Below are 25,687 nucleotides of genomic sequence, written 5' to 3'. Positions count from 1 at the left end.
ACCCACTCTAACAATAAATAAATAAGTTGTTAATTATTAGAGTAACCTTTAATTACCCTGTGTAATTTAGAGCTAGGCCATGGCTTCATTGACCCCCCACAAGGAGGGTTGAAAAGGAATTATAAATTTATATGTAGTCTCATAAAAATCTTGACATTAATAATATGATTGTCTGAGTGATGTCTATGTTGTTTCAGTTGAATGCATGTTCATCCAGCTTAAAATATCAGTTGCAACTAACAGCATAATATGAAAATACAGTTAATATACACCGACCAATGTCACATTTTTATTATCAAGACATACAATAACATCAAAAATCTGATTGACATGTATAATGTCTCAAAGGTTAGCAAAAAGTGGACAGTATTATACATTTGTCAGGGGCGTCTCAGAAAGAACAAACGCTTCACTGTCAGCAAACCTGTTTATGAAGGATTGGTTCAGATTGTGTCATCGTTCTCAGAGAGCCCTTGTTGTGCTTCCAGGTTTTATGATTTAGTTTTTCGTTTCATCCTTTGACACTAACAGTTTTTTTGTGTCTAATTTCATAATTTTTTTAAAGGCAGACGAGTCTATTCATCATATAAAACTGAGGCAAAGCTGTCTGTGTATGTACACCTTCTGGTTTTTGCCACACAACATTGCTGTTCTGATGATTTCAGCAGCGAGAAAGAAAATGGCATTAAAGGGACTGCTGCTGGTTTTAACTAGTCTCTTGTTTTTCATGCATGTTCCTGTGTCTAACAACAGAAACAGAAACATATTGGAGCCTTTTTGGAGAATTCAGTTGTGTTAAAGCAGAAAAGCACATCAACTGCAACGACAGAACAATAGAAAAGCAAACAGATGGTAACTATAGCCATGTGAAGCATTCACCATACCGTGAGTTCCTCTTGTTGTTGGGACAGAGTAATCCACAGGGCCTTAAGATCCTGAGAGCCTGGGACTATATGAAGCCTGCTGTGTTCATTCTCACTACCAACAACAGAACAATTGATGCGCTTTTCTCCCAGCAGAGACATTTTAGGGTCACATTCTTTGAGTGGTTAATAAAGGTACAGAGCTCTATAAATGCAGTCCATTTACAGTTTTACACTCATATTATTGGAGGTTTAATACTGACTAACTCCAATCAGTCATCTGACATGGCACAAACAATGAAATGATCCTTTATCCAATCTATTCCCACAGAAGGAAATCTTCAGCAAAAGACCAGGATCCACGAAACACTGTAGTGCATTAACAGGACATGCACTCAATGCCATATCAAACTGCTGAGGTCTGTTCTTATTTTACTGCACTGTTTGTCAGTTTTAGGACCTTCTGTGCTTCTTCACAAGCCAAAAAATAAGAAGAAAAATAGTTGTTTAGGGTTTAAATACAAAGTATGTTGGCACTGCTTTTAGTTGTCTAAGAAACATCACTTTACTAAAACAATTACAGATTTTGTAGCTTATTAAGACTTTAAAACAGCAGCAAATGTGAGTATTTATTCACAAGTAATGAACAAATGTCAAATGCATATGGGCATTCACAAACATAATATGCACCTCTTGGCCAGAACTGAGCGTTATCAGATCAGCCATCAGCGCTCAATAAACTTTGTTCAGACTAACGTAAGAATAAACACTCTTTGCCCAAGCATCACATGAAGCAGAATTTATGTCACAACATGAAACAAACCATTTTAACAGTGCATCTGGCTTGAATGAGAATAACACTGCAGTGAACCTTTGACTTGTTCCATTTCATTCATTCTTTGTAAACTCTCCCGCCTCCCAGCGCAAAGCCATGGCACTCTTGCGTCTTCCTCCAGTGTGGATCTCTGGAAACTGGCAAAAGACACTTTATTGGTTTACTGCATTCACATCACTCCCTCCACCTCTTCCACCAGCTCTCTCAGGTTATTAAAATAAAGATGGGATAAGCAAGTTTTGCAATGACAGTCGAGCTTCTAAACCACTACCTTTTCTTTCTGTTATTCTATTGTGACTTAAACTATTGTCAGTTAAGACAGGATGTGACTGCTTTCTTTTCGAGGTACAACCCTGTCATGCCAGTTGCTGCTATATTTGACGCACATACTTTTTACAGACGTACAAATCATCATCGAAACTATAATGCAAGATAACTGCCTTCAGAGTGAGACTGATTTAACATGGCTTCCATTACTTAAATATAAATATTTGTCTTAAAGAGACATGTCTTTACTGTGCATGGCATACTAACTTTTACTAAATTCATGGTGAAAATTGGACATCAAATATGATACAGCCGGGTGCATGAAGTTGAGTTTATTTTGTAAAGCTTGTAGTTTTGGCTACTACAAATAACAAGCATACTGTTTAAATTGTTTGGAGGGCGAAATGTCATAGTAAAAGTATTTCACCACAAAGGAAAAGAAAAAGGATGTAAAAGGTTTCCTGAATAAGCAAGTCTGTTTTTTCTGCCTAAAATAAACACTATTGTAACAAACAAAGCCATAAAATATACACCTGTGATCAGGAGTTCCATACACTCACTGTGGATATGAATGTCACAGTAATATTTTCACAACAGAAACAACACACAAATAATGCACATAGAGATACAGAACAAAGAAAAATGTATTGGCAGGTACAAACATTCCCATTCGAGGTTTCCAGAATACTGACATGTAAGAGGAACAGAGCCTTCAGTTCTTTATCTAATAAAATTAGGACAGAGAAGAAAAAATACTAAAAATATAAGAGAGAATGAAAATATAAACCAGAACATCTGGTGTCAATTTTGTGGAAAAGAAAAGAAAAACAAACTCTAGTGTGGGACAAGGCTTCATAGGTGCTGTTGTCTCTGAGGAGTGTAGAACTCTTAGTGTAATAATCTGCTGAGTTTAGAATAACAGTGCACCTCCCCTTTTTGGCTACAAATATGGTGTTTTTATTATATTGTGAGGTTAGACGGAGGAATTCTTGCACCTTGGCTCATGTGATGAGGCACATGATGTCAAGGTCCGTGTGAACGGCCAGTGTTTTTCCATCTCCTCCTGTGTTTTCCCGGATTCACCCCTGGGCAGGACCTTGGACACTCTCACTCACCTGTTTCATTCCGTGACGATCAGCGTGGCTGCATTTAAGCCCAGTGAGGTCATCTCTTCTTTTCCAGTCCATCAGCGACTCATGGTGACAACATGGCTCTATTTCCTTGTGATTTTGCTGTTGATTGTTGCATACTTACCTTGTCTCCTTGTGCCTATAGCTTTCTTTGCAACCCTTCTCAAGAAGCGTCATGGAATTTGTGATCAATTTGCACACCACGCCAGCTGAGGCAGGCTGACCCGATCGCGCCCTTCAGGGTATTTTCCTTCAGGGCCTGAATGATCAGATGTGGGACAACTTAGCCTCCCAAGATGCCTGAGTCCTTCGAGGATCTGGTCTCTCTCTCTCTTAGGATTGAAAATGGCCTGCGGGAGAGAGGGCTGAAAGGAGTCTCAAGTCTCAGCCCACCTATTTTCATTAGTCTCCGATCCCGGTCCCTGCGCCGCCTCCTCTGGTCCCAGCTTCCATTCTGTTCTATATTCTGGATTCACTGGCAGCCGTCCCATCATCTGCTTGAACCCATCCACGGTGCCACCATCTTCACAAAACTGGACCTGAAAAACACCTACCATTTAGTCCACATCAGATATGGGAATGAATGGAAGAGAGCCTTTAATTCACCACTGGGTCACTTTGAATACCAAGTCATGCCTTTCAGTCTTACAAATGCATCAGCACTTTTTCAGGCACTAGTGAATAACATTCTCAGAGATTTCCTAAACCTTTTCCTGTTTGTCCACCTCAATGACATTCTGATTTTTTCCAAGGATCTCCCAGATAATTGAATCCACTTTCACATGGTGTTTCAGCGGCTGCTGTATGTAAAGCAGAGAAGTGCGAGTTGCATTCACCATCCGTCATTTTTCTGGACTATTTTCTGGCAGGGGGACAGGTGAAGACGGACCCTGCCAAAATCTGAGCAGTCGCTGAATGACCCACTCCTTCCACTCGCAGGCACCTTCAACAGTTCCTTGGGTTTGCGAACTTGTACAGACGTTTCCCATTTTATCCACAACTACAGTCAGGTAGCAGCACCTGTAACTTATCTCCAAAAGTTGATTCTGTTCATCTGGATGTGGCGTTTTGTGGGAGAAACGTTTCTCACTCATCCAAGTGAATTCTTCAGTCTCAGCTGACTGCAGGTTTCCCCAATCTGTCAGGGTCCTGGGTCGGAGCGACCCACGGTCCCTGAGCAGTTATGAATTATATTATTATATGTATAGGTGATACTGTGCTGCTGTTCTGTGTCCACATTTCTGTATAGGCAGGTATATGTGTGTGTATATATGTGTTTGGCTGTAAGATGGATGTCAAGCACCTGCAGGCCTGGTGGGTGTGGCCCTGCTAGGGGACTGGCCACACCCGAAACTCCTGCCACACACCTGCTGCTGATCAGGGCTCGTCGGGGGAGCTACATAGGAGAGTCTTGGAGCTCCCACCGGCGCGGGATCATTTCGTGAAACTTCCTGTCAGTTCTCCAGCTGGTCTGTTTGTGAGTGTGAGCTTACCAAGTGTACTGAGGGTGCTAACTACTGCCTCTATTTTCCCAGGAGGATTGCTGAGAGGGCAGCAGGCACAGTATACACGGGCACGAGGGAGCGGACACACGGAGCACAAACACTGGGAGAAGACACGGAGTGGAAGTCGGGGACACACGGGAATGTATTGTTGTGTATCAGTTTCGTCACTGTAAATAAACGCACTGTTTACATACAGAGCACCGCGACTGGGTCCTCCTTCATCACTTCCCCACGGTTTGCCCTACCAAACCGTGACAAATCTTATAAACAGTACTTTTGAATAATGACAGAAACCAGCCCACTGAAGGAACAATGGGCTGGGAGGTCAGTTCCTCCATCATAATTATGCAAATTCTCATGACTCAACAACCACTGGCACATCTGTCACCATCTTACAATGCTGTGATTGCAGCTAATCCCCAACTCTCTGTGAGTGGTACTCATGGCCATTGATCAGTGGGTCTTGATCAATGGCCATGATCAATGGTCATTGTTGATCAATGGTCATGAGAATTTGCATGATTATGATGAAGGAACTGACCTCCCAGCCCATTGTTCCTCAGTGGGCTGGTTTCAGTCATTATGCAAATGTACTGTTTATAAGATTGAAACCTGCAGTCAGCTGAGACTGAAGAAGTCACTTACTCACCTGGATGATTGAGCATGTATCAAGACACCTGTAACTTACCTCATGTTCGCAAAAGTTTCGTTCACTTGGTCACCTGAAGCTGAATCAGATCACAAGAACTTAACCTATTTGAGAACAGCCAAGAGACTGAACGCCCGTCAAGGCTCACTGGTCACTATTTTTTGCACGTTTTAACTTTAACTCCTATCGCTCAAGGTCCAGAAATGTCAGACGCTGTCTCCCGCCAGTTCGCCACCAACACTAGTACTGCTGAGCCTGGCTACATCCTCCCTGGTTCCTGCAGGGTGGGTGCAGTAACCTGGAGAATCAAGGACACGATCCAGCAGGCCCTTCAGGAGAAGCCTAACCCAGGTACTGGCCCGCCTGGTTGCCAGTTTGTACCCACCTCTACATGTGCCACAGTACTCCACTGGATCCATACCTTCCATTTTTCCTTTCATCCTGGGATGAGTAGGACCATATCTTTGCTTCGCTGTCACTTTTGGTGGGATTCGGTAGAAAAGGATGTGAGAGAGTAGCTTGCCTGCAATAAACACCATAACCAGTGCTTTTTCGGGTTGCTCCAACCACTAGCCATTCCACAGAGACTCTGTTCCACATAGCCCTGGATGTTGTTACTGGTCTCCCTGCTTCCTTGGGAAAAACTGTAATACTTACCAGTGTGGATAGGTTTTCTAATTCAGCCCACCTTTAGCATTGGACAAACTGCCATCAGCTGTTGAGACAGCTAAACTATTGACAGATCATGTTTTCCGACTCCACGGAATTCCAGTGGAGACCCTGTCTGATCGAGGTCCTCAGTTTACTTCACAGGTGTGGCAGTCCTTCTGTTCTGCATTCGGATGTGTTAGAGTTTAAAATGATTAATTAAAGCTGTTTTTATTATTTTTATATACACAACGCAATGTGCTCATAAACAAGTTGGCGCTCCGTGTTTTGAGGATCTAAAACATTGTTCAGCGGCATGACGGGACTGGACTGGGGTGGCTGTGGCTCGGGAGGTAGAGCAGGTCACTTACTGATCGGAAGGTTGGTGGTTTGATCCCAGGCTCCTCCAGTCTGCATGCCAAGTATCCTTGGGCACGATGCTAACCCCAAGTTTCTCTCCGATGCATCCATCGGAGTGTGATTGTGCAGTTAGACAGCACTAAGTACAGAGAAAGTGCTTGTCACTCCAAATATTGAGAACTGACGGGGAAGCAGAGGGTTTTGCTACATGCTTACACATCACATTAGATAATGGTTAGAAGGATTTTTGCTAGGCCAAAGAGAGTCCGAACAGAATGTACTGATCTAGATAAATAGAAACAGTAGTAGGATATTATTAAAATGATCAAGGCTAGGCAGGGAGGTGTTTTCTTTTCTGTCTTGTCATTCCAGGAAAAGAAGCAGATAACGAGGGTCGTGAGTGAAGAGGAGGCCAAGTGGAGACATCAGGATGGTTCGGGGAAGAAGACAGTTATAATAATAGTGTGTTATTGTTGGGTTATAAAAACGATACGGCCCGATCCAGGGCCGTCCTTTGTGTGAAGACAGATGGCTGTGTTCACATGGAGGTCCAGCGCTGTAACTTGTAATTCCAACTGCCGAAGCAAATTAAATCTTTTTAAATGACATATATTTCTCCTGTACTTCCTTCTGAAGAAATTGAACATGACAGAGCCCGGGTCAGTCTCAGTTCCAGGTATCATCCCCAGACCAACAGCCAAACAGAATGGTTGAATCAGGAGCTGGAGGCTACGCTTCACTGCCTCACTTCCAACAATCCATCAACTTGGTCATCATATCTCGTCTGGGTGGAGTATGTACACGTCTCACACCTCATCCGCACAGTTTTGTCTTCTGTTGAGATCTCCCTAGGATACCAACCCCCTTTATTCCCAGAGACAGAGATTGAACTTGCTGCTCTTTCTGTGCGACATCACTTACAGCGGTGTCAGCATGTCTGGACACAGGCCAGAGACATTACATTTATTTATAAATGTTTATAAGGCAAAAATAGTCCTCACGTTAGATGAGGTCACACAAATTACTAGTAAATGCCGGAATTAACCATGAATTACAATAAAACAATTGTATTTATAAAAACACACAAACAATCACCTCACATCTTATTTACACTATAAATGAGACAATGAGCACTTTATATTTGAGCTTATTTATCAAGTCTCAGGTTTCATAATGACAGTACAAATATGAAATGCAAAGCATGAAATTGCATGTTTTGGTTGATGAAAAAGAAATTCAAAGATGTTTTATCAAGAACTCACTCTGTGATCACACGATAGAGCAGCACGATCCATCCTGTGGGTGGTTTTCATTGGTGAAGACGGAGACGACTTGCATTTCACAGGAACATCAACTAATAAGAAACACCACAATTGATAATTAGCATTAACATACGCAAATGGAGGGAAAAACATGCATGGTGAATATCATGCTAGCATACCTGAGTTATTAAAGGTCAACGTTTCCATGCGATTTGACAATACTCTTTCTGCGCTGAACCTGTCTTTGGCATACAGATTTTCCCTCTCCTTTTTCAGCTCATCCTCCCTCTGCTTTACCATCTTGATCTCTTCATCCACCAAGGATATTGTGCTTCTTGAACGTAGTTTGAAAAATGGGTTGTTCAGGAACATTTTTTCCTGGGGCTGCTCACATGCTTTACTGAGAGAGAACTCAGAGGCACTGCGAATAATCAAATTGGACGTCTCCAGGATGATGACACTGGAGCTGGTCTCTTTGGAGTGCCACTCACTAGACTGAGCTTTCATGTTGTCTTTAACATGCCTGGGACTAGAGGTAAAATCATTGCTAGGGTCCAGAATAATTACATTGTTCGCTGACATTTCATGTTTCAATGGCTCCTTGGTAGGTGAGGAGGTGATGATGAATGATGGCGTCAGTGGAGTGCTTATTGATCTAGGGATACTTCTTGATGGTGCACAATCAGTTGATTTGCCCATCCTGGAAAGGCCCCTCTCCCTTTTGAAATTTTCTTCCCTCTCCAGTGATATGCGAATATCCCTTTCAACTGTTTCTGGATCATCATAAGGGGACCTGTAACTGGAATCATCCAAACCAGAATCCTCTGAGCAGGGGCTAAATTGGGTGTGAGGATACTCCCCAACCAGATCTAAGTTTTCCAGATCATGTGCTTTCTTGTGAGGTCTGTCAATGTTGCGTACTGGAGTGTACATGAAGCTGTGGCTGCCGTGGAAGCTCAGCTGCTTGGTTGTAGGTAAGACTACCTTGTTTTTGGTTTGTTCCTCCATTTCCCGCCACTGTTTACGAGCCAGCTGGAAGTCCACGTGCTCTGTACTAACATTCTCACTCTTGGTTTCCTGTATCACACAGAAGTCTTTAGGTAGCTTCTTGACTGCATCTACGCTGATGTGCGGTTGGTGAGTGATGTGGTTATAATTGGCATCTTTACCATTCTCACTCTCATCTTCAGATATTTTAGACAAGCCTTGAAGGCCTAACGGGTTATATTTAACCTCTTGTGAAGGGCTGGGGAAAGGAATGTTAACCTCGGGCTGTTCCAGAATGTCTTCCACTTGCGGGACCTCAAAACACACTTCATGAAAAGCGTTGCTGTCTTGCTCTTCAGCACCTGTCATCTCAGCTTTTTGTACAAAGAGCTCCTGGGCACTCAACTGAAGACTATCCAAATATGAATCATCATCTTCTTTATTAATAGAAGAGGAGAATATTGTTCTCCATTTTTCATCCATCTCACTATCTGAGGATGCTGCTGCAATCTCAACTCTCAGGCATTCTTCCATTTCATCAGGACCAGGTTCATGGCAGGATTCAGTGGAGACATCTGACATAGCTTCTTCTCTAATGCACTGTGCTAACATAGACTCCTCTGTGACGGATGGTTCAAATATGAGTTCTTGGGCCTCTGGGTCTTTATATATTTCCAGATTTAGATAGCCATCTTGTTCAGAATGCAGATAATTGTCAACAGCCCCAGGCTCTGGCTCAGGATACTGATCTAGCTCAGGGTCTAGCGCTGGTTCAGGGAATTGCGTTGATTCTGGGAATGGCTCTGGTTCAGGGTCTAGCACTGGTTCAGGGAATTGCGTTGATTCTGGGAATGGCTCTGGTTCAGGGTCTAGCACTGGTTCAGGGTATTGCGTTGATTCTGGGAACGGCTCTGGCTCAGGGTATTGCTCTGGTTCAGGACTGCGTTCTGGATCAGGGTATTCCTCCGGTTCAGGGTATTGCTCTAGTTCAAGACTTAGTTCCTCAGGATCTTCACCAGGCTCTGGGCTTTGTACTGGTACAGCATCTTGTTCTAGCTCAGGGGTCTGTTCTTGCTCAGGATCTAGTTCTGGTGTTTTCCTCCTCTTATGTTGGGGGTCATTCTCACACACACTGTCTACACTGGAGAGTGGGTCGGACACAGATGAGGTGACTGATTCATTCCTGCTGAGCTCTTCACAGCCCGGCTCCAAAATCAAAGCTTCTTTTTGATTCTGACAAGCCGTTTCAGTGCAGACATTGGGGTCAGAGCAGTCAAGCTTGTCATTTGCGTCTCTACTGCTTGGCATGTCAGTTAATAAAGTGTCGAGCGTTACCTTTTCCAACGGGGACTCTGGGACTAATGGCGGTGTCGCTGAACAAACAAGCTCATCATCTGCAATAAAATCCTGTTGCTTAGGTGAATCAGCCATACCAACATCCACTTCACAATCCATCTCCAACGCTGATTGTTCTGTTGTTTCCATGGTGATGGACATGGAGTTGTGATCCTCAGCTGTGCTGCAACCTTTATTCAGTTCCTTTCCATCTGCCTCTCTATCCACTGAGGTAGCCTTCTGAGTAAAAAGAGAATAAGAGAAGGAAAGATTTGTTTTTTAGAGCGGAGAATTGCTGTTTGTTTGTTTTAAACACACACACACACACACACACACACACATAGGTGTGTGTGTGTGTTGGAGTTCATTTCTCTGTTTCCTCTGTCATTCAGTGCAGAAAGACAGGCAGCATATAAAAAACAGCTAAATTAGAGAGTATTTTTTGTCTATTATGTCTACCTCTTATGTAAGACTACAGGACTGGGTCTGGGTACCACCACACAAGTAAGCTTTGTAGGGGCTGATTGCTGCTACATCAGCAAATGTGTCTTAAATCTTGTGTTGCAGCTTTATCTGTCAAAAAAATCAAGTCTTGTTTGCAGTGTTTTTGCTAAATAATGTCATAGGAAAATGTAGCATGTTCAGACCATAAGCCCTATATATGCTGTTTAGTTACACCAGTAACCAAATAATAAAGACAAAAGAAGTATAAACAGTGTGAGAGAAATGTACACAATACAAAAGACTTTAAACTCTCCCTGTGTGTTTGTGTGTCTGCGTGCACACGTCTGTCTGTAAATATGTTTGTTAAACAAATAGAAAAAGTGAGTACTGCCATTACAAATGCCAGGATGCTACTTCCTACATACATTAACATTCAAATTTTAATCTTTTGCACAAAAGCCTTTGTTGATAATGGCAGCTTCAAGCTGCCTCCTGTATGGAGAAACTAGTCGCATGCAGTGCTCTGATGTCATTTTGGCCCATTCTGCCACACAGATTTTAAAATCCTTCTCATGGAAAAGAAGGTGTTGAATAATCAGGCCTCATCCTATTTCAATGACCTTACAGTACCATATCATCCTGTGGGTGATACGGTACAATTGAGCCTTTGTATATATTAGTGCTATTTTTTAAATTTGTAAACTCTGTAACATGTTGTACTATTTAATTAGTTTAGTCTGTTACTGTCTGGGAGCAACTGTAACCCACATCATTTCCTTAGAGAATAATAAAGTATGTCTTTGGGAGGAAGCCGGAGTACCCAGGAGGAACCCACGCAAACACAGGGAGAACATGCAAACTCCACACAGAAAGACTCTGGCCTGATGGTGGAGTTGAACTCAGGACCTTCTTGCTGTGCAGCAACAGTGCTAACCACCATGCCACCGGGCTTCCTCCCACAGTCCAAAGACATGCAGTTAGTGGGGATAGGTTAATTGGTTAATCCAAATTGCCCATAGGTGTGAATGCGGGATTGAATGTGAGTGCGAATGGTTGTCTGTCCCTGTGTGTTAGCCCTGTGACAGACTGGCGACCTGTCCAGGTTGTACCCTGCCTCTCGCCCTATGACAGCTGGGATAGGCTCCAGCGCCCCCCGCGACCCTGAAAAGGATAAGCAGAAGCGAATGGATGGATGGAATAATAAACTATTCTGATTCTGATAACCAACAAAACTACTATGGCCACTGTTAGGGCCCTCACCTTGTTAACTCCCTATGTGTTTATACAGCACTCTGTATTTAGTCATTAGTTATCATTAATCTCTGGCTCTCTTCCACAGGGTGTCTTTCTCCTGTTGCAGCACATCCTAAGCCTGGTTTTGCCAGAGGCTTCTTCCTGTTGAAAAGGAGTTTTTTCTTCCCACTGTCACCGAAGTGCTTGCTCAAAGGGGCACAGTATAATTGTTGGGTTTTCTCTGTTTTCTTTGTATTATTGTAGGGTCTTTACCTTACAAAATAAAGCACCGTGAGGCAACTGCAGAAGTATCCACCCTCATTTCGTCTTCATCATCCTGGTAGATAGCAGCAGATTTTTAACAAGACTGTCTCGGTACATTTTTCTAGAGGTTGCAGATGGTTACTCCACTCCTGAATCTATATCCACTCTCAGTGGTGGGCTGGCTTAGAGCAGCAGTCCCCAACCTTTTTGCGCCACGAACCACTTTAATCTCAGACAATATTTTCATGGACCGGCCTTTAAGATGTCGCAGATAAATTCAACAAAATAAAATGATACGATCAAGACAAAAACTGTGGTATTTTGTAAATAAACACAAATTTACTGTGTAACTTTATTAGCAGCGTCCTCCTGAAACGCGCCAACAACATTGAGAGCAACATCCTCCTCTCTGCCCCTTAATGCTCTCTGGTCACTATGGTAACGTGTAAATATTTCTTTCAATATAAGATGCACAACTACAACACAGAAAAAGACCCAGGGAAACCGAGTTAACAATAAAAACCCTGAAAACCATCAATTTCACACCCGAGCCTCAACTCTCACGGCCCATGGCCCGGGTGTTGGGGACTGCTGGCTTAGTGGACTGAGAGTTCCTGATGTTATTACAGTTCTCACAGCAGGGATGTCATCTTCACTGCTCTTCATGCACTTCTTAACAAGTTATGGCATTTTCATAACACAGACTTGCTTGTGCAAAAGCCATGAAAACAATTAAACCTTATTTGACATTTGTCTAAACATGAATAGGAATTCAATCACTTTCAGCACAGTATGAAGACTTTGTTATCAAAATGTTTCGTTTTATTATCGAAGCCTTGCTGACATTGGAAATAGTTCTGTAAAAATGTAGACATAAGCTAGAGAAAAATTGTTCAGACAGAAAAATGAAACGTGAAGGATTTGTTGAAACAAAACTGATAGCACTGAGAGAAGCAAATGATACATGTGGAACTATATGCATGAGACAACAGACAAAGAAAATATATACAGTCTTAAAACAGCAGCAACTCAAAGTGTGTAGGCATGTAGCTACAGTTGAGACAGCTCGCTGAAGTTCAAACCAAGCCTCAACATAAAGAGGAAAGATGATTGTTGATGCAGATGAGCTGCTGTGAGTAATTCAGACACTATTGATGTACAACCATGGGAATGGTCTGAAATGAGAAAATATTCAGTGAGCAGCAGTTCCCCCTGTTGATGTCAGAAGTCAGAGGAGGATGTCCAGACTGCTTTGAGCTGATAAGAAGGCAAGAATAACTCAGTCAGCTACTTGTTTCAAACGAAGCAGGCAGCATGTGTATATAGATATAGAAAATAACGAATCAAACAGAAAAAACAAATTGAGTTTTCCTTTCCTTCTTGCAGGAGACAAAAATGGCTTTTCAAAGAGCAAAAAGTGCAAAAAATATCATCAGCTGCATCTTCCTGGAAGATACTGCCAACCCCGGCCGTAACTTTCCAGAGTGAGAAAATATTTTAACGGATGTTTCACATGCTGGCCAACACCTGTTTGCTCACTGAGGAATCCTACAGGTCCTTAGAAACTTCAACAATAAAACTCATGAACTTTATGGCCTCTCTTTTCCTTCTTTAACTGTGTAAATTTACCGTGTAGTCTTAGTGTGTTGTAAGGTTTAACCTTTCGAGGTGGGGTATGGTTTGGGACCACAGCCCTTTATAGGTTTTAGGTTCTGTTAGCGGTGCTTGTTTACATGTGGCTAAAATGCCTCCCGATCCTACTTTTAATTAGGACCAACAAGGACTAATATTTAATTGTACTTTGGTCACTTTGTAATATTTAGGTCCTCAAAGCTGAGTTCAGTGTTTGTGGAAGATCCTGTCTTTGTGTTTCAGTCTCATCCTACCTTCCTGGACCATGAAACAAATTGTTTTCTATCTGGTTTCATCTGCAGTTGGATAGTCACAGTGGCAAAGACTGCCAGTGGAAGATTTTACACACACACACACACACACACACACACACACACACACACACACACACACACACACTCTCCTGTAACGACACATGAATGCGACAGACTTGGTGCTATGGTAACCACTGAAAGGCCTGGCACTTATACTGCAATGCTCAGCTGTCACCTCCTCCACTTCCACCTCCCCCGCAACAACTCATCAGCAGCCTGTTAAATGTGATTGGAAGCAGTGCTGTACTTAAAGTGGACACGAAACACGACATGTATTAAGTCTAATTTACATCATGGAGCCCTACACTAAAACCTGTCATAGATTTAACACAAGCTGGATCTAAGACAATACACAATATCTGTGGATGGTTACTGCTAATGTTAGGTAACTAGAGACAGAACCTAGACTGTGGTGGAAAACAGGGAAGCTAAAACTAAAAAGCAGTTGAAGGGCGTCACTTTTATTTCATCCCTGGCTGTAGCAATGAGCTTTGTGTTTATAAAAAAAGGCAAGGATATACTGTCCAGTCTGACGGTCACTTTCATCATCTCTTTAAGGAGTAATTAGTTCTTCGTTGTTGGTTTGCTGCACTGGAACAAATCCACCTAGTAGCTGTAATGCTGGGGTTTGTAGAACACTCTACAAAAGTGTTGGAAGCACTCAGAGAATACAAGACAAATAACTATCTGATTATCTGACCACTGGATGCACAGCTTTGTGTATTTTTTTATATTCAGTTGATACAGATGGGTTTGTTTTCTGAAAGCATTCTTCATGTTAGTATAAACAATAAATTCAACAATAGTCACGGATAAGTGTTGGACAGATTTTGTGAAATCCCCAAATTTCCTTTTCCTTTTTTAAAAGGAAGGACTAAAATGTTTGGAATCCAGCTGTGTTGTTCTTTTTCATGTTCTCTCAGATGAATTTCATCAGCACCATATATGTGTTGCATCTATAGAAAGACTGTAATCATTGGGAAAAACCAACACAGCTACCATACACCGCCTTGGCGACAGTGGGAAAGAAAACCCCCCTTTTAACAGGAAGTATGATGTTAGGCCAGAACAGAGTTCACTGCCACTGGCATTCTATAAGTTTGATGGAATTACGGGGTTGTTGGATGATTCTGGAAAAGACATTCCTTCATTCATTGTTTTGCTGATTTAAATTTTATCAAACATTCAGCAAACTGTCCTCCTCTGTATACAGAACACTGTCTATATATGGGATCTCTATAAAGCAGTGGCTTTGTCCTCCTCTCATCCCCAGTCGGTCATGGCTCCGGAGGCTTCTTCCTGATAAAATGGGGGTTTTTCTTTCTCACTGTCGCCAAAGTGCTTGCTCATAGGAAGTCATTTAATTGTTGGGGTTTTCTGTTTTTTTGTGTATTATTTATAATATAAATTCAAATTCAAATTAATTCAATTCAATTTTATTTATACAGCACCAAAACACAACAACAGTCGCCTCAAGGCGCTTTACATTGTAAGGTAGACCCTACAATAATACATACAGAGAAAAACCCAACAATCATATGACCCCCTATGAACAAGCACTTTGGTGACAGTGGGAAGGAAAAACTCCCTTTTAACAGAAAGAAACCTCCAGCAGAACCAGGCTCAGGGAGGGGCGGGGCCATCTGCTGTGATTGGTTGGGGTGAGAGAAAGAAGACAAATGAATTCAGTTTAATTTATATAGCGCCAAATCAGTTACCTCAAGGTGCTTTAGCGTGGATTCAATTGCAGGATTAACTACTGGATTTAGATTCAATACAATGAAATGCTAAAATGTCTAAAATCAAACAAAGAAAAAAGAGCTTTTTGAATTATCATCTTAAATGATCGTCTACTTATCAGAAAACCATTTATTTCCACACTTCTTGAGCAACCTCTCAAACATTTTGTTCTTCTTTAAATGTCACATTTATAATTGTGGGGTTTGACACATGCAAAAACTTCTCCCAAGGATTTTTCCTCCACATTCCCACAAAGGGCTCACCTGTGATTGGTTTAAATCTGGAAGAAAAGAAAGACCTTGAAGTCTTTCAGCAGTGGTGTTCAGCTTATATAACAGCAACAGATTTCTTTCAGGCTTTTAATATTTGGTCATTTTATTTTTTTTTATAAATCACAATAGGATTCACATCAGATGAACCTTTGGAAAAAAACACTGGTGAGAAAAACAGCAGAATCAGGGAAGGCTGGCCAGCTGTGGACTGATGATCCACACTTTTACATGTGACAACAAGAAGCAGGCAGGTGTGCTGCTGAAGTTTAATGTTCATGTTCAATGTTTGGAGGCCGAGCTCAAAGGAATGAGGAATGTAACTGGTCACTTTGATGGACAGTTCGGGTTACTGCATTAAATCAAAGGACAGCTTGGCAACTCAGTTGCAAGAAAACAGATTCTTAGTTTCTTAGTTAACTAAGTAAACTGAACTTTTAAAAATGTGATCAGATATAGGCCGTGCTCATGTTGCCGGTGAGTGTGCTTCACAGTACTAAACATCTGGCTCCAGAGCTCAGCTGTCTGTGGGTTCAGGCTCCAGTGTTTCATCTGGAAACAGGAGAGGACGGTGTGACCGGCTCTCTTTGATGAGGAGCTCATTTGTTTAAACAGGTTTCTGCTGTCATCATGTGTAAATCTGAAGGATAATAGAACAAATTACATGCAATGCTTGTAGCCACTGCGTGCTACTTGTTTTTATGTGTTGTGGTTATCTGTGTGTGACTACACAGCAGATTAACTTCAGTGTGTCTGTGGATCCGTCACTCTGGTGTCCTGCCTTTGACCCACAGTCCACAGGGAAATGCCAACCATCTATCTGCTGTCTGTTGTCACTGCTCAAATATTTCTTATAGTTATTTTAAGTTTGTGTATATGTTTATTTAAAATCTTAATAGTGTTCATAAAGAGACTAACAGGACCATTATTAAAGAGCTGTTTGTGTTAGTGCTTTGATCTGTGGTTATTAGCAATTATTGTTTCCATAAAGAGCCAGAAAACACTTTGATCAAATACTGAAGATAAACTATCCCGAATCTTATATAAAAGTAGTAATAGTATATGTACATTCTGTAAAAAGACATTTTTAGTGAAGCAGAAGTACAAATGTTATTTGTTAAAATATACTTGTTGAGGCATTAAACTGTAAACCACAGCTGGAGCTATTTCACTGTGGGTAAATCACACCACAGTTTATTAGTTAGATAATGTTATATTAATACTACATAACATTATAGTTCTCTATGAAATATCTGCCTTTTATGAAAAAATCCAAAATCATTGTGAAAGATTGATCTGTGCTACTTATCAGTAACTTTGTGTCTTTTTGATGATTTGTTGATGTTTTGAAGGTAAAGTTTGACGACTTTGTTATTTGTGTTGTGCACATGTGGATGTACTGATCACTGGCTTCACTTTCATACTGAAAAACATCTTAAAAACCGTTGAACTCTGTGTTTGCTGCAGACTAAATGTCTGTATTTTGACCAGAGTTTACAATAGCTAGACGTACCTGATCCTCGTTTTGTTTTTTAACATCATGAAAGCTATGTAGTACTGTACAGATGAATGGGACAGCTGTGCAGTAAAAGTCAAACCTGACTCCTCTCTGAGTGCACAGAGCAGACACGCTGGCTTTCTGTGCATATGACTTGTATGCGTGGGTTTTTGAAGTTACAAGCAGTTGCACTCATGAAATGAAAATATTTGCTCCGATTATGTTTTTTTTCTCCACGTGTGACTTACGATAACAAATCACTCCACAGCCATCTGCCATGACAACATGGGGTAAGGGCAGGCAGAGATGAGACGAACACACATGATGTTAATAATAAGCATTCAGCACGTTGGTCTCAGCCAGAACAGACATGATTACATACAGTGCTGTGAAAACACATTTGCCCTTTTCATGACTTCTTAGTTATTTGCAAATTTCTCACACTTACATATTTCAGTTTTAAATCATGATTTCCTTCATCATGCCTGGCAGGATGATCAGAAAGTGCGTTAAGTGTGACAAATCAGCAAAATGCTTTTTCACAGCACTGTGTATCGTATTTATACATACGAAATTCATTCCTATGAGCTGCTGAATTTCTATTCAGAGTTCTTTCACCATTATAAAAATGAGGCAACACAACGTGTTCCCAATCACTGATGTTACTGTGTTACATCACTTTCTGCAGAATAAGAAAAAATCTTTGAATTTGAATTCATACAAATGAATTTAAAACAGCCACTCATCCAACCTCTCTCACACACACTGGGCTCCTTCCTATACCTAGACCAGAATACACTCCATAAGAACAACTGTGAGTACTGAGTGAGTGAGCATATCTCCAAGCACACTCACTTACAAGGCTAAATCAAATCTGTAATTCTGTAGAATTTTACACTTAATGTCAGCACTCAAGTCCAAACGGAGAATACGATTTCTATCAACAACATAAAGAACAAAAGCATCTCTCCACAAGGACAATTTAACCTCACTGCTTACTGACTGGTAAGCAACCCCCCCCCCCCCCCCCCCCCCCCCCCCGCAGCATCACTACATCCACATCAACAAACAGCGTCATTTCCATGTGAGAAGATGAAGTCCATACTGTGGTGTGACTCTGCACTCTAACAAAGGTAAACTTGTGTGTGTGTGTGTGTGTGTGTGTGTGTGTGTGTGTGTGTGTGTGTGTGTGTGTGTGTGTGTGTGTGTGTGTGTGTGTGTGTGTGTGTGAATGGACCTACCTGAGAGAGGGTAGCAGGCTAATGCAGAGGGCTCTGCTCTGTTTCTGAGTGCAGCTTTATACTGGCAGCTCTGCCTGGCTGCGTTTGCCTCTGATTGGACAGCTGGTGAAGGAGGGCTACACTGGAGGCAGCCAATACTTGAGCTTTCTCTGATGAACACAGTCAAGCTGAGAGGAGATCATCTTGTCCTTTTGGACACGTTCTATCCTACACTGGGACTGATTTGAAACACGTGCTTATTTTTTCTCTCTGGGAGGAACGGACATGTAGTGAGATGAATTTAAATTTCACTACTTATCTACTGAAATTAAACCTACATTAAATTCAGTTCAGGTCACTTCAGTTTGGTTTTATTTATATAGCACCGTATGACAACAACAGTTGGCTCAAGACACTTTATACAACAAGCTATAGACCCCACACTAATACAGAGAAAACCCCAACCATCAGACGACCTGCTGTGAGCAAGCACAGGACAGTGATCAACACATGCAAGGTGAAAAGACGAGTGTGAAAAGAAAGGAGTGTGAATGAAGTGTATCATGCTATCATCCTACTGTAGCATAACTAAGGGAGGATTCAGGGTCACCTGATCCAGCCCTAATTATGCTTTATCAAAAATGAAAGTTTGAAGCTTAATCTTAAAGGCAGAGGAAGGCTCTGAAAACTGAAGGCTCTGCCTCCCATTCTACTTTTAAATACTCTAGGAACAACAAGTAAGCCTGCAGTGTGAGAGCGAAGTGCTCTAATAGGGTGATATGGTACTACAAGGTCATTAAGATAAGATGGGGCCTGATTATTTAAGACCTTGTATGTGAGGAGCAGGATTTGATTCTGGGTTTAACAGGGAGCCAATGAAGAGAAGGCAGTATAGGAGAAACCTGCTCTCTTTCAGTACTCTCTGCGGCATTTTGGATCAGCTCTAAAGAGTTTTCAGGGATGTTTTAAGATAATGTGATTAGTAATAAATGCATGAACTAGGTTTTCAGCATAATTCTGAGACAGGACGTTTCTAATTTTAGAGATGATGCACAAATACAAGAAAGCAGTTCTGCATATTTGTTTAATATGTGCATTAAAGGACATATCCTGGCCACATCTCACTGAGGCCAAGGTAGGGACACATAGACTATCTGATAGGACACCATTTCTAAGATTTTCATGGCCAAATACAACAGTATCATACAGTGAACCGAGGTCTACCAGGACGAGCACACAGTCCACTGTCAGAGAAGATCATTTGTAACCTTCACTAAAGCTGTTTCTGTGCAGTGATCAATTTTGAATCTAGAATAAAACTAATAATAAATATTCCTCTACAGATGATCAGATACATATTTCAAGAATTTTTGAGATGAAAAAATTGGCTAAGTCAGCTGGGTCAGTAATGGCTGTTAAATTAACGGTTTAATTATTGCCACCTTAAAGGTCTATGGTGCCTAGTCCACTAATAGAGATTGATTGATCATATTTAAGATCGAAGCATTAATTAATGGTAGGATTTCTTCTTGTCAGAATGGGATCTAATAGATATGTTGATGGTTTAGATCAGCGGTCCCCAACCCCCGGGCCACGGACCGGTAAAGGTCCGTGAGTTGTTTGGTACCGGGCCGCAAGAGTTGAGGCTCAGGTGTGAAATTTATGGTTCTCTGGGTTTTTATCATTTTTTTATCTGTTACGTGCATGTGTTGTTTATGTGTGGTTTCTGGATTTGCATATGTCAATTCACTTGTGCAGGGCTCGGCTGTGATTGGTGGACAGAAGGATGGGCCTGCTGTTACTGGCTCCCTCTGCGGACATAACCAATAAAGGACGATGGAAGAGCCGTAGCGTTTGAGGTGTGGAAAGCGTTCCATGCAGTTTTCCCAGGTCCAGACTGAGCAACCGCAGCCATAGCCATTTAGTTATTCCGGCATGTGTGTGAAGTGCGGAGTGAGTAGGAGTGAGCTCCCAAATATTTTTGGGAAGCCTTGTTTTCTCCTGTGTTGTTAGACCAGGGAGGTCAGACTCTGTCATTTCTTTTGTTGTTTTTCTTGAGGAGGTCAGAGGTGACAGTGCCATTTATGTTAATAATTTATTGTTAAAAGCCAGATGCTGTGCTTGTGTCTGTTTGGGCGTGGGAAGTCGCGTTTATCGTTTTTATCAGTAACTCGGTTTCCCTGGGTCTTTTCCCGTGTGTTATGAATAAATCTTCTTTTTTTTGGTACTGGTTTTATTTTGTTGTATTTATCCACGACACCTTAAAGGCCGGTCCGTGATAATATTGTCAGACATAAACCGGTCCGTGGCACAAACAAGGACCGTGATTTAGATGAAGTAAATATAAACACTGACTGAGAAATCAGAATCAGAATCGTGTTTATTGGCCATGTATATGCACACATACAACCAGGAATTTGGTTCCGGTAGATGGTGACTCTCAAGCACAGCAATGTATATCTCAACAATGTAAGCAACACAATTCAACAACATGACTGAGAGCAGGAAGGCTGCACAGAGGGTCATTAACACCGCCCAAAAAAATCGTTGTCTGCCCTCTGACACCCCTGGAGGCCATCACCAGATCCTCCTGACTCAGGAAAAGCAAAGCCAGCACAGGTGAGCCCTCGCACCCTGCTCAACACCTGTTTGACCCGCTCCCCTCCAGTCAGCACCTCAGGTCAATCAGGTCCCACATCTCCAGACTTACTAACAGCTTCTTCCCCTGGATCATTCAGACTGCCCCCACACCCCACCCCTGCCCACTCACCTCACCAATCTGAGCCATGGTCTGAGTAAATGCCGTCACTGAGGCCACTCACATATGGACTCAATACTCGGACCAAGTCCTTTTGCTCTGCTTCCAAGCACTTTCTTCTCCAAAGTGTTCCTTTGCCTTGTTTTTTATTTATTCCTCATGTCTTACTGTTTATATTTTATTCCTGTACAGTTGGTGTGGAGCACCCATCATTTCTTTGTCCATGTGCAATGACAATGAAGGGCTATTCTTTTCTATTCTGGGTATTCCTAATAATAAGATGGTTATGTGAGTTGGTAATGATTTTTTTTTCTTTAGTGGTTAAAATGTTATTTCTGAAGAAATTCATGAAGTTCTTAAGTTTACACAAATCCTCTGCTCAACAGACTGACTCTTTGTCAACCTGGCCACAGTGCTGAAAAGAAATAAGAGTTTTTCTTATTTGTTCTTATTTATTATTCTTTACTAATTAAAGTTTGGGTTACCAGATCATTTTGCACGAGCTTAAGCCTGATTTTTGTGCTTCTGTACAGCATCTGAAGATTCATTGTCTTTCATATTAAAAACGGTAATTGTTACTTTATTGTTGTGTGGCTTAACATTAGAACTTTAATACTAGCTACTACTGTCTCTTATAATCACTATCATTTACAAATTGACTGCATATTGTTTTAATATGACTTGAAACTAGCACGTGAGACCATAATGTCTTTAGGAAAGTGTTAGCTCTTCCTAGATTTACCCACAGACTTTCAGAGAACTGGAAGTGTTTCCAAGGCCACTGGTTTATGTTAAACTGATTTAAGACACTTTCATGTTTCTGAGATCCCAGAAGCTTCAACATTTTCATTAAGAGATTCTTTTCATAACCAACACCGTTCCTGACATTCATACCCAATAACAGAACTGCAGTAAGCTTCCTGGTGCTTGTGTTTGTGTCTAACCAGATACTTACTCATCTCCTTGGTCTCCAGTAACATTGTGACAAACCAGGCTGTACAGTGGTGTGAAAAAGTGTTTGCCCCCTTCCTGAGTTCCTATATTTTTTGTATGTTTGCTCACACTTAAATGCTTCAGATCATCAAACAAATGTAAATATTAGACAAAGATACCACAAGTAAACACAAAATGCACCTTCTAAATGAAGGTGTTTATGATTAAGGGGAAAAAATCCAAACCCACATGGCCCTGTGGGGAAAAAGTGATTCCACATAAACCTAATAACTGGTTGGGCCAGGCTTAGCAGCAATCTGCTGCAAACTGCAATCAAGCATTTGCAAAACTGACAGTGAGTCTTTTACAGCACGGTGAAGGAATTTTGTCAAGAAATCTTTCAGTCTCTTAACCCAAGCAGCTGTTTTCTGATCTGCTGCTGTGTGAAGATGTTAGGATATGAAAAAGGTCTCTGTGGTATAGCTGTAGTTGGTCGGCAGCACCTGTAGGGGGAGCATTTTTAGCCTTCTTAGGAAAAGTGACCTTATCCAACAGAGCTGTGATGTTAGCTTTCCTTGATAGATCCTAGGAGGTCCCGTGGAATCTAAACCATGGTACACACTCCATCCTGTTACTGTTGATGAAGACTGGAGCATTACCTACACGAAAGTCAGTGGTAACAAGTTTTATGGAGTGATGAATCTAAATTTGACATCTTGATTCAGTTAATTATGGATGTGTATGGTGGAGGTCAGGAGACAGTTAAAAAGGCTGTGTCATGGTTTGGGGCTGCATTTGAGCCAGTGGTTATTGGGGAAGTATAAACATAGAAAAATACAGTAAGATTTGTTTTCCATCGTGCTACGGCTTAATTTTTCAGTTTGACAATGATGCCAGACTGCTAGTGCAGTAAAAACGCACCTAGCACTTTCTGTCAGCTCAGAGATTCAACCTCAACATTAGTGGAGCAGTCCATGATCATCTTAACAGAGGATGGAACATCTGAAGTTAATGAGTATTCACCAGTTGCCCTCACAGCACTTTTGATGAAGTGTGAAGTGTATTTCTTGACCCAGCTAAAACCACAGGTGAAAACACCTATAGAGTTTCTGCAGTTAGCACACACAGCAAATCTGGGACTGGATGCAGCAAAGAGGTTAGTCTTTGGGGGGGTTGCCTTCTTTGATTTTTTTAAACACCATTCAGCCACTGATACTGAGAGAGAAGAAGCTACAGGACATTTTACTAAATTCATCCACCATTTCATGGATCACTGAGTGCCTGACAGACAGGCCACAGTATCTGAGGATGAGCTGTGTCAGTGTAGTACCGTAAAACTGTGTGTGTGATTTGGTGATGTGAAATTCAGAGCTCCACAGGGTACTGTGTTGTCTCCATTCCATTTCACCTCAGACTGTTAGTACAACTCAGGGCCAAAAACTGTGCTGATTCTGCAGTGGCTGCATGTGCTATTGACAGGGAGGAGCAGTGCTTAGAGAAATCACCTGCATCTGAATGTGAACAAGAACAGAGGGCTAATGATCAACTTTAGAAGGAAGAGGCAACTGGTTTGTACTGGGACAGAATGGTAAATGGACTGATTGTTATATAGCACTTTTCTTCTCTCCCGGAGTACTCAAATACATACAACATGCCACATTTACCCAATCACACCCATTCTCACAAGCACTGTCTCTAAACTGAGTGCTTTTCTAACTACATTGACACACATGCATGGATTCATCGGAGAGCAACTTCGGGTTAGTATCGTGCCCAAGGGCACTTGACATGCAGACTGGAGGAGCCAAGGATTGAACCAGCAACCTTCTGATCAGTAGGTGACCTGCTCTACCTCCTGAGCTCTACAGCACAGAATGTTAATGTTGCAGAAAAGTACAGCTACCCAAGTCCCTAATTAGGGGTGGGTTTTTATAATCGATTCATTGATTAAAATTAACTCTGGCTTGGATAATGTGAAATCGATTCATTAAAATCCTGAATTGATTTTTTAATATAAATTTATTTTGCCCGAAAAGCCAGAATCTCAGGTGAAACCTCACAAAATCTCAACAACCACCAAACAGCTAAGACAGTAAATGAGAGCAGGTACACGGATTCTGCATGAAGACGTAAACACACAGCGCGGACCGCGGATCAGAATCAGTGTGATGTCGCCTTATTCACCTGACGACATGGACACGGTCGGGGCTGAAAGCCGACAGCTCGCTGATTCTGATCTGTCGGCAGGTCCGCGCTTTGTGTTTACTCCCTTTTTGCGCTGATTCTAAAGCTGTCAGTTTTATCTCTCTCCAAGCAATACTGACCGAACCAGCAGCAAAAGAAGATCCAAACTACGCTTCACATAAACATCGTCATGAATTCCCTCTGACTTTTACTGTTTTGCTTCCACCACGATAGAATGCACAGCTCTCTCTCTCTCTCTGTACTTCAAGAACAGTGTTTTCTGCATTATTTGCTTGCTTGTTACGCACAAGTCTACCGTTGTTTACAGCGCTGTCGGCCGCTGTTTTTCTTTTTCGTTTTACATACTTCCGAAAAGAAAACCTAATTTCTGCCGTTCAATACTGAACAAATTTAAACTTTTTAAAATTATGCAAAATGCAAAACGCTCAGCCGTGTCTCTAATAAAACCTCTGTAACATCAGAGGTAACGTTCATATGTTGATTAATGGTTTTCTTTCGTTTTTGATGTACTGCAGAATATTTTTATAAAATCCCAGGCCAGGAAAACCACCTTCATGTTTTTCTGTGTTTTATCTTCAGCTACTTTGACACAAAGGCATCTGCTGTGACGCTCACACCTTTGATAAAGTCTTGCGTGTGTCAGCTTCCTTTTTATAGATACAAAATATGTAAATGTACTGATCTGAATTATAATATTTCTGACTGTCAAAATTTCCCAGATTCAAATCGAATTGAATCGAATCGAATTGAATCGAATCGTGGATCGAATCGATTCAGGACCTTGTGAATCGGAAACGAATCGATTCTAGAAATCAGTGGCGATACCCAGCCCTACCCCTAATATATATATCATATTTTTGGACCACATCCACTGGATTATAAGGCGCATTAAGCGAAACAAAACAGGCAGATAAGTCAAACTTTACTCAACTCATTCTTCTTGCTTCCTCCACTTCCGTACCATTGATTCATTAATGTTGAATTCTCTGCAGCTGCTCTATTCCCATGTTGTTGCAGTATATTAATGACTAACCTCATATTGTGGATGGATTATCTCAGTTGTTCTCCTGACTGAAGTTTGGTCTGTTTACAGCATCCTGCCATGTGATTGCATTTGTCCCTAACCATCGGGAACCCTCATGTTAACTTTTATCGAGGGGAAAGAAGTTAGCGTTCATCCTCCAGCTTCACTGTGTTTATGCTATGCTAACATAGCTGTGTAGCTAGCGATCACGTAGCACATCATTATATACCAGCTAGTACAACTTCAGTAACCCTACAAACGTCACTGCTGTTTAGTTTTCTGTCTTCATTTATGTTGGAAGTGATAGCAGAG

The 25,687-nt window shown here is 41.6% G+C and overlaps 1 protein-coding gene across 5 annotated transcripts in view; it reads right to left on the bottom strand.

The window, feature by feature from the left end:
• Positions 1 to 446: 446 nt before the first annotated feature.
• The window catches only part of palmdb (palmdelphin b), an 88,118-nt gene continuing 62,877 nt past the window's right edge, over positions 447 to 25,687 (bottom strand). For 2 of the 5 annotated variants that reach the window (XM_063484527.1, XM_063484530.1), the window contains 3 exons: positions 7,699 to 10,081; positions 7,520 to 7,611; positions 1,842 to 3,634 (listed from right to left, as the gene is read on the bottom strand). In XM_063484527.1, the coding sequence (XP_063340597.1) occupies positions 3,473 to 3,634; positions 7,520 to 7,611; positions 7,699 to 10,081 (2,637 nt within the window). In that variant the 3' untranslated portion in view covers positions 1,842 to 3,472. The other 3 variants (XM_063484532.1, XM_063484531.1, XM_063484529.1) reach the window with 3 other exon arrangements.

Source organism: Pelmatolapia mariae, linkage group LG9, assembly GCF_036321145.2.
Source record: "Pelmatolapia mariae isolate MD_Pm_ZW linkage group LG9, Pm_UMD_F_2, whole genome shotgun sequence".
Classification (NCBI taxonomy): Eukaryota; Metazoa; Chordata; class Actinopteri; order Cichliformes; family Cichlidae; genus Pelmatolapia; species Pelmatolapia mariae.
This window is presented reverse-complemented; position numbering and strand designations above follow the sequence as displayed.